This window comes from Nanorana parkeri, unplaced genomic scaffold, assembly GCF_000935625.1.
Source record: "Nanorana parkeri isolate BGI_ZX_2015 unplaced genomic scaffold, ASM93562v1 scaffold1192, whole genome shotgun sequence".
NCBI classification, from domain to species: Eukaryota; Metazoa; Chordata; class Amphibia; order Anura; family Dicroglossidae; genus Nanorana; species Nanorana parkeri.
This window is the reverse complement of record NW_017307460.1, coordinates 184,546-194,960: the sequence shown is the minus strand read 5'-3', so window position 1 is coordinate 194,960 and position 10,415 is coordinate 184,546. Positions and strand designations below refer to the sequence as shown.

At 43.7% G+C, this 10,415-nt stretch overlaps 1 protein-coding gene across 1 annotated transcript; it reads left to right on the top strand.

The window, feature by feature from the left end:
* Positions 1-2,722: 2,722 nt before the first annotated feature.
* On the top strand, positions 2,723-3,583 carry LOC108796916 (taste receptor type 2 member 9-like). Its single transcript, XM_018568471.1, has one exon. It carries the CDS (start codon positions 2,723-2,725, stop codon positions 3,581-3,583), a length of 861 nt encoding a protein of 286 aa, XP_018423973.1.
* Positions 3,584-10,415: the final 6,832 nt, after the last annotated feature.

Genomic DNA, 10,415 nt, shown 5'->3' with positions numbered 1-10,415 from the left:
ACGTTAAAAAAACAAGCTAAAAAATGAGCATAAAAAAAATGCTCAGGTGTGAACCCAGCCTTAAGGTGCCCATACACTGCACGATTATCGTACGATAATCGTATGCGATCGGTTTTTCGTACGATAATCGAGCAGTGTGAACGGAGACGTGCGACCGTTTCTACTGTACGGTCGCACGTCTTCTGTCGAACCAGCATGTTCGAAAACCAGCCGGGAATCGTACGATTCTCGGCTGGTTAGAACGGTGCTCGGAAGATAAATGCTGAACGGGCCGGTGTGCGCACGCGCACACTGCCCGTTCAGCATTGCGGTCATCGGAAGCCCGCCCCTCAGGGGGGCGGGCTTGCGATGATCGAGAGTGCGATCTGCCTGTCCAAGATGGGCAGATCGTACGTTTTTTTAATCCCTTTACAACCATCGCAAGACTAAAGTCTTGCGATGGTTGTAGAGTGTATGGCCACCTTTAGCAAGAGCTCTGCTACTGTACAGCACTTTTTGCAAAGCACGTTGATCTGGAGACTTGTAATGCAGACTTGCTGTAATTGTGCAACAAAATTGTGAAGCTTGGCAAGTCTAGCAATAGTTTAACAAGTCAATTTATAACTTGCAGTTCAATTACTTGCTATCTGGGTGATGCATGGCGTGCAGGGGTGATGAGTAGGTAACTATCAGGATCCAAAGCACCTCAAGTAAGCCGACAGTCGGCTCTACAAGTTTAAACAGACTCCCGGCGGCAAAAGTCGCCGGGAGTCTGTTTAAACAGCCCCGATGCTGGCGACGTACACTGTACGTCGTCAGTCACAAAGGGGTTAATCCCTCCCTGCAGTCAGGACTGTGGCTCAGTATCCAGTCGCCTTTCCCTGTGAATCCTGAGTACCATGTCCTGTTGCCACTACGTGCTTGGAATCCTGTTACCTGCTTGAGCCCCGTCACCATTCTCTGAGTTAGCCCTGAGCCCTGGTGCCCCCCATCACCCTGACATTTGTTAGCACCCTGACCTTTGTTCCTTGGCTCCCCTTGTGTTTTCGTGCTCCCCAAGTTTCACTTGCCCTTTTGTATGTGGGTTTGTTGTTTTGCATTTCCTGGGTTATTGTTTGATACTTGTGGGTGTTGGTGGGGTTGTTGTGTTTTTGTTTTGCTGTTTAATAAACTGTGTGCCTATAACCTTAACAAGTGTGGTCATACTAATTTGGTCCTCCTGCGTGGGTACCTGCATGCGGTGTGGGGACACGTGAGCACGGTACCCTGACAGTAACACACGGAGCACAGGGGTCAGCAGTAGGTTATGCATGGAGTACATGGGTCATGACCATGTAACACATGGAGTACAGAGGTCATCACTAGGTAACACATGGAGTACAGCCGTCATCAGTAGGTAACACATGGAGTACAGGGGTTATGAGTAGGGATGGGCCGAGTGTTCGATTCGAACATGAGTTCGAATCGAACATCGGCATTTCGAGTGCTCGACGAGCGCCGAACTTTATGGGATGTTCGCGGTCTGTTCGACCGCGTACATTCCATAATACAAAATGCCCACTGAAGCTCTGATTGGGCAAAGTCTTGCACCTGACCATAGGTCAGACTTTGCCCAATCAGGGCTTAGCGGAGGAGGGGCCTGAAGGTATGGCTCCCAGCCACCAGACGAAGTGGAGGCAGGGGGGCGGGGCAGAGGATCCGCGGCCGGACTGAAGGAGAAAAGCCGATGGACCGCCGGGACAGCGAACAGATGGACCAGGGGACCGGAGGCCCGGACAGCAGCGGAGGTAAGGGGGCCAGTACACTGTATTTATTGCATGTACCTGCAGCTGTATGGGGGGTCGAACATTCGACCCCCATACACTTGCATTGAGTTCGATTTCGTATTCGAACATTTCGGCTCATCCCTAGTTATGAGTATGTAACGCATGGAGTACAGCTGTCATCAGTAGGTAACACATGGAGTACAGAGGTCATGAGTAGGGGACAGAAGGAAGTAACGAGTTCAGAGCTCTGTAGAAAGTAACACAGGGTTCAGTAGTAACAGGTGGTTCAGGGGCCAGTAGTAAATGATGCAGAGTTCAGCGGTCAGTAGTAAATGATGCAGAGTTCAGGGGTCAGTAGTAAATGATGCAGAGTTCAGGAGTCAGTAGTAAATGATGCAGAGTTCAGGGGCCAGTAGTAAATGATGCAGAGTTCAGGAGTCAGTTGTAAGTGATGCAGGGATCAGTACTAAGTGACGCAGAGTCCTAGAGGCAGCCATCACTGAATGTACAGAACTACAGAAGTACAAAAGCAGTTCACTGCTGCCAAAGATGCCTCTGGGATGTTTGTTTCCCAGGGACAGACCTCTCAAAACAAGGACTGTCCCCTGGGAAACGGGGACGAATGGTAACCTTAGTCTATGTACGTAAATTCAGCAAAAAACAGCAAATCCAATGCAAAGAAAGTACAAGCCTTGTGCAGGTAGGATGTCCCCTGAATGTCCTTTCATGATAAACCCAAAAGCTTGTCTGGAATGTGTTTGTATAGCAGCTTGCGCAGGTAATCAAATTTTCATTTATGTTATGGCTCAGAGAAGCCTGTGTAGGACAAACTAGTGGTTTTTCTATTTGCATGCCAATGAAACATGAAGAAAATGATGAATCTACATGGGAGACGTAAGTACGAGCTGTAAATAGCAACCAGCCTGATACACAACTCTGCAGTCAAGTCATTCCTCCATAACCTTCCGGGAAGAAAGATGCCGTCCCATGCAACGGATTTCTCACTCAGTGTAATCTTTGGAGCACTTTTGTTTGCTGAGTGTCTTGTAGGGATCGCAATAAACACCTTTATTGTGGCTGTTGAGTTCATGAAATGGAAGGCGCTGAGGTCTCTGGATACCTGCAACAAGATTCTCATGTCTTTGGGTATAGCCAGATGCTGCTTGTTGTACAACACCATTCTCTATTATTCCATCTACTTATTTTATCCTTGGCTGTTATCAAACATCATTACAAGCTCAGTCTTTCTGGTGCAGACCGTTTTCCTGTACAACATTAACCTTTGGATCACCGGTGTCTTGAGTGTATTTTATTGCGTGAAGATCACAAGCTACAACCATAAAGTCTTCATATTTATGAAGACCAGGATCTCCAGGCTAGTCCCTCTGTTCCTTGTGGCTTCTCTTCTCCTTTCTATCGCCTTAAGCCTTCCGTTTGGTTGGTATGCTTTGTTCATGGACACAGAAAATTTGTCTAACAGCTCATCCAGTGCTATGGACATCCGTGAAGATTTTCAGTTCCAGAATTTGATGTTCTTCCTGGGTTCCTTTACACCTTTCCTCATATTGTGTGGTGCCGTCTATCTGTTGATTCGATCTCTTCGGAGGCACACCAGACACATGAAAAGGAATGGGACAAGTTTCCAAAATCTGAACTTAGAGGCTCACTTCACTGCCGTGAAAAGCATGGCTCTTCTTTTGTTTTTCCACGTGATGTATTACATAAGTCCCATGGTTGGAGTTGATCACAGTGATAAATTGTGTTTCTCCAATCTTACATTCTGCATACGTGATTTCCAGCAACACCAAACTAAAGCAAGCATTTGTAGAGAACTGTGATAGACTTCTGCAGTGTGCTCGGAGGAGATAGCTCTGAGTTCTGACAATTATTATTTTCCACCAGAGATAGGAGGAAATTATTCTCTGTCTTCACCCTCATTGTGTCCTTGGGCTTCATGCTTTGCTCTTTGCTTCCTTTAGCTAGCTTTTTTAGACACATTCCTGTCCTGCAATTTTAGCCTATGGATAGGGCAGCTCTGTATTTCATGAAACTGTCCATCAGTTTGTTACAATTGCATATATAAATAAAGCAAACCTGTCACCGGGAGCAGGCACCGCCAAGTGCCTTCTACTAAAGTATATATATGAAGCTTTTTTTCATATTGGATAGAGCAGGTAATTATTAAAACTAGGGATGCACCGATAAAAGCATCGGCATCGGCGGCGATACCGAGTATTTGCATGAGTACTCGTGCAAATACTCCGATACAAAAAACGAGTACCTGTGCCGCATCCGCCATCTTCAGGGACCCGAAACCGCCGCACACAGGACCTCCATCGCGTCTTCAATTAAACAAGATGGCCGCAAACTCCTCCTCCAAGTCCTCAGTCATCTGCCCCATTCTGACCTCTTCTCTCGCTGATTGACCGATTGGATGATTGACAGGCTTTCTCACCAGTCAGGAGTGACTGGTGAGGAAGCCTGTCATCATCCAATCAGCGGAAGAAGAGGTCAGAATGGAGCAGATGACTAGGCTGTGACACGGAGTGGCTGAAGCAGACGGAGAAGACGACACGACACAGCAGGTTAGTACTGCAGCACTGCATGGGGGCTGGGCACAAAAATGCTGTTTAACTACATATAATATTTAAAAATAAATAAAGAAATAACTATGTAGATATTGCTAACTTAGGCTTGTATCCCCCTAGTGGGGAAAATAGATGAGGACATATCCAGACTCCAGAACAGTGTATTATTGTATAGTGTGGCACAGCTATATCCAATTCTGCATACCTGGCTTTATATTATAAAGTTCTTATAATATAAAGCCAGGTATGCAGAATTGGAAAGAGCTGTGCCACACTATACAGTGTTCTGGTCTGGAGTCTGGACACGTGCTCATCTATTTTCCCCACTATGGGGATACAAGCCTTAGTTACCAATGGCATGATAAATATTAATTTAATGTTCATTTCATGTTTATTTCATGTTCATGTTCTTCATAATATTAAGAAACTGACCTAAAATCATGATTTTGTATTGCTTTAGAAAAAATGTGACCTGTCCCTTTAAGAAAAAGTGAGTACTTGAAAAAAAGTATCGGTACTCGTACTCGGTCTTAAAAAAGTGGTATCCGTGCATCCCTAATTAAAACCCAACTGTGTTGGTCAGTTGTGTCTCATTGGGCAGATTTCCCTTCACGTCTTGTAAAGTGGAGACAAAAGGAATTAAGAGATAATTTCTGCAATGGGGAATCCCCTTTTACAAGTGTCTCCTTTGGAAGATTTCCCCATTAGTCCTGTTGTGGTGACAGCTCAAAATTTTGGATTACCTATTTCATACAGTCCGAGGGACAATGGCCAACGGGACAAATACATACAGTAATAAAAAACCTCTGTTGTTTATTGAAGGCTTAACAAGACAGGTGACAAAGAAAGGGTGCCAAAAGACAATTGGGGCCTCAGGGGGACCCTTATCTCAAGGTGAAGTCTGTCACCCTAAGAAAGATATCTGTAAAAGATAAGTCAAGGCAACTGTTTCACTGGTCGTCCAACCAGCTTTCTCAATTCAGAATGACTTGTACAAATATTATCTGGGAATAAATATGGTGAATGTTGCTCCAATCCACATAATCTGTTAGTCGCAAACAGGTGCTAATTGCATTTGCATGATTGGAGCTAGTAGGTGTTATTAACCCGCCCAGAGAGAGGTGTTAAAACAGCATTGTATGTGGCAGACAATTGATGTCTCACCCCACCACCTCTATTCAAGCTTGGCTTCTCCATTGTTATATAAAGGGACTCTTTCACACCTCTTTTGAACCAGTCCTCCTCCCTGTCTAGGTTGCGTACCTGTTTTGTACAAGTCATTCTGAATGGGGAAAGCTGATCGGATGACCAGTGAAACGTCTTCAAGAAAAATACAGCAAGTCCAGTTGCCTTGCCTTATTTTTTACAGATATACCATGACCTGGATGAATGAGAACCTTCACAATCACCCTAAGAAAGAGGTCCATTGAGGCAATGAAATGTCTTTGGGTACTATATCTTAGTCACCTGTTGAGCCCTCAATAAACAACTGAGGCTCATTATAGAGTGCTGGCTTTTTTTCATTTTATGAGCTAAAATACGCGATCAGCGGTAGCTGTTCAACCCCTATCAGTGGTGTTCACGGTAAGGTATTGGATGGATTTGTCTATAGCAGTAAAAACCTGCCAGACATTGTAAGCTTTCAACCCTCTATCCAAAACTAGAAAACATGGCTTTATATTTTACCCTTGTAAGCCACCCAGAAATTAGTTTAAATTTGTTAGTAGGAGCATGACATCCTTGACTTTTGTCCTACCTATTCAGCGTTTCTCTGTCCAATCACAGTATCCTTAATGGTAGTTGAAGTCTTCTCTTTGAACAAAGGACTAAGAGGTGTATTAGACAAGTGCACTGTCAAAAAATTCGTTTAGTTTTGTTTCGTTTTAATTCCGATTTTGTGTTATTTCGTTTTTCGGGATTCGGGTGTGAAAGTCAATTTGGATTTAGAATTCAGATTTGGACGAAATTCGTTAGCGGTAGTTCGGTCGAACGTTCGTTTCGGTTTCGTTTCCTATTCGTTTCATTCGTTTGTTTACAGCAAAGTGACATTTGAAGGGGAAAAAATGTTTTTCTCCTTCTCTAATGTCACTTTGCTGCAACGAACGAACGAAACGAATGGTCGAACGAACTACCACTAACGAATTTCGGAAACGGAAATTCGGATTCGCTTGCATTCGTTATATCTGAAATTCGGAATTCGGATACATCCGAATGTCCGAATTTCCCAAAATTCATCCGAATTTCGTTTCGGAACGAAACAAATTGCACATGTCTAAGGTGCTTTGAACTTGGTCCCAAAGTCAGGAAACCCAATCTATTAGACACAGTGACACCAGCTTCAGAGGAATGTTTTTGGACTAATAAAAGTAATGGTAGATGCATTTCAGTCAGTTGTTATCAGCACATACAACTGTGCCTGTAATTCTTTGTGTAGGACCCAAATATTTTAAACACAGCTGCTCCCAATGAGGCATAAGATGAATATATTACAGATAGGGGTTAAGTAATGTTAGAGGCTACTTATGGGCTAGGTTAGTATAGGTATAGGGGAAAAATAGGTATAGGGGAAAGATAGGAACATAGGTATAGGGCAGGGGTAGGCAACCTTGGCTCTCCAACTGTGCTGAAACTACAAATCCCACCATGCTTCTGTCTCTGGGAGTCATGCCTGTGGCTTTGCAATGCCTTATGGGATTTGTAGTTTCAGCACAGCTGGAAAGCCAAGGTTGCCTACCCCCCGGATACGGGAAAGAAAGGGTTTACTTTCAGTTTTAAAATTAATGTCCAACTCCAGCTCCAGTTGTGTGCCGCCCCAATGGGGCATAGAAGTTTATTTAGATAGAAGGTTTATATAGATTGTTTTCCCTATACCTTTTCCTATGGACGTTTTTATAGTTCCTATGCTGCCATCTAGTGGCCTTTGTGATATTGCACCTGTTTTTCTGTATGACAGTTGCTCTGTATGTAAGCCCCACCCTTCGTTTTGTTGTCAGTTTTCCTGTGTCATGGCCACAGCTAACAGCCACATGTATCAGGAGACATGTACTCTGCATAGTACCCTAGGAAAGGCATAATTTTTTGACCGCATAACACTGTAACCATCCATCTGCTGTTATCCTGTTATCTTCACGTTCAGAATAAAGCAACCTTTGTGGACGAACACGGTATTGGTGAGTTCAGCTATCTGACAAGGATTGTCCGCAGTGATTGTATCTGCTTATACAGGCCAGGCTTAGAGGTCTCAACAAGGGATAAATCGCTATCACAACAATCGGAGTCAGAATAAGTTGCCCAGGATAACTTAAAATTTGTTGATGTTGGCTTGTAATGAGGTGGTAGCCGCCCCTCAAGGTGAAGTCCAACCTTTTTGCAACCAGGCAACATGGCTGTCACTTAAAATACTGAGTTGTAGGATATATAAGGGCAGGTGGGTGGAATTTTTGGAGGAATTTGACCCATTTAGGGGGCAGTTCCCCATTGGAGCGGGTTAGTAACTGGGACTGCGCTATGCAAGGTGAGTGTCTTCTAGGTTAAGGATGCCCTTCCTATTGGAGAGAGAGCTAGATGTTGAAGGTATGCTGGGAGTTTCCTCAACAAGAGAGACTAATTGAGCGCCACAGTAACCCTGTAAGGTGGAAAGATGTTGCTATATTGCATGAACTTTGTTATTCCACTTTACTGGAAGCAAAAAACTTGTTTGATTCTGACCGTTACACTTATTCAAATGGAACTCCTCATGGTAAAGTAAATACCAACATTTATTGATAAAACAAGTCAAAACTCACATGTATAGAAAGTCCTGGAGCAAAAGGCAAAAGAATAGGCGAAAGGACGGCATGACAGGGTAGGCAGGCAGTCAGGTAGAGAAAGGGTTAAGTTAGCCAAGGGAGGTGCTCGGGTGGTCACTTACCATGATTGGCTGGGTCAAGTGGTCCAGGAGGAGCATCCAGGGTGGTTAGAGCAGGAGGAGGGGTGATCCAGGCAGTTGGGAGTCAGCACAAGGTCAGTTCACTTCCCGCCCTCCCTCCCTAACGGTTTATTTATTTATTTATTTTCTGCTTGTTTTAATTCACTTGCTTGTCTTTCAGAGGCTGGATCTCGGTGGCGTTGGTTAGGTCTGCGCATGGCGGGCTACGGTGGCTGTGGGCTGCGTCCGTGGTGCGCGGCCCCGTTTGTTCTCTGGCGGGTTCAGCAGAGAGAGAGGTCAGAAATAGGTGTAGGAGGTCTCTGCTGTTACTTCCCAATGTTGTCCCTGAGTCGGTGGGTTGCGGCTAGGGGCCAGTGGTTTAAGGGGGTAAGCAGAGATCTTCGGTGGTTGAGTAAGTGGTGCCTGCGCAGACCTCACGCCAAAGAATAGGTTACAGAGAAATTGTTGTTTATGGTGATAATTAATGTTTGAACGGAAATTATATATTTAAAGATATTTTATAATAAACGGCTGACACAGCCATTTTATATCCAACCTGGTGTGGTCTATTATTTAAGGTGGGCATGGGTCATGGAGGGGTTAAGGGTTGTAGCCAGCAGTGGTTGGTTGGGTCATAGGACGTCTGTGCCTTACCCTGTCATGTAAAAACCGGCAGGTGTCTCATGAACTCTCGTGTTCACTTCCGCATTGGATGTGACGCTGTGACGTCAGACGCGCCCGTTACTTGTTTTATCAATAAATGTTGGTATTTACTTCACCATGAGGAGTTCCCTTTGATTCCTTTACCATATATGGAACATCATTCGTAAATATTTGGGAGGAAACACTGAGAATTCCCTGATCCATGATCGACTTCAGATACCGACAGAGTCTTAAAACATTATCTGTATGTTGAGTGCGCATTGCCCAGGGGGCTTCGTGTGTGACACTGGGAGGATCACCAAGCACAAGCACTTTATATGTTTTTGGATTTGAAGAATGACTTATGTACTTTGGTTGTTTTTTCACATTTATCACTGACAGAATATATTGTTTTTTTTTTTCAGCCACATTTATTTAGTCACATTTTATATCTGGATGGTTGATATCCAGTCTTTATTAATTATAATCATATTGCTTTATTAATTTATTATATTATTAATTTCACATCACTTATTTACACTGTATAGGTAATATCAGGGTATTTAGCGCCGCTTAATTACCATTCATATTTCTAGGACCTCTGTGTCTGTTCTGTGGCAGCTTTATTACCTATATTAGGTTTTATTTTTCATAAGCGCAGATCTATAGATACATAAATGTATGTTGACCACTGGTTGATGTTCATTAAAAGGAATAAGGGGGGCTTGTGAGAGGAACAACTGACAAGTTTTTAAGAGTGGAAGGTGAAGCAAATAAAAAAAATTGGGAGAAAGGCCGACTGAGCTTTGAGGTGGCAGATGGAGGTTCGAAAAGGTGTTATGAGGATCCAGTGGTATGCCCCAAAATGAACACCATAAAGCAGACTAATAAATCATAGCCAAGCAGCTGACATCGTCGATTGAAAGGTTGGTCTATCTTCCCAGATGCAGCAGAATGATGAAACTGTGACTAGCACACAATCCTTCTCATCCTTTCCAAGCATTCTTCTTCATAATTATGGTTGCTATAAGTGCTCAGGAAAAATGTAAGATCGCTTTCTGAATAGCTAGAACTGTACATCTGCGATGCTTGAGTGTACTTTGGTCAATCATGTCACCTGGGAATCCCAAAGGTGTTCCCATTGACTGGAAGTCTGACATTTAGTGGGTGTGCGGCGCTTACAGATCAGCAGAGACAGGTGATGATTGACGTGAGTTAACTTGCCAGATGCCGTAAGCAACATGGATTTAACTGGGGATATTATTAAACTTTTGTTTTAAAGGTGGTAAGTTTGTGTTTTATTTCAATAAATTACTTTTTTTACAGTGTTGTTGTTTTTTTTTTTACTTTGTGGGAATGGGTAAAGGGTACTAATTTAGCCCTTTACTCATTCCTCTGGGAAGGTGCTGGTATCTGTTCACCACATTATTATAAAGGGGGTATCTACATTTCTACCATAATTCCTCCAATTTAACCACAACTTCCACTGATGGGGTTATAGAGATGGGCAAAAAGCTCTTGTCCCTCAACATT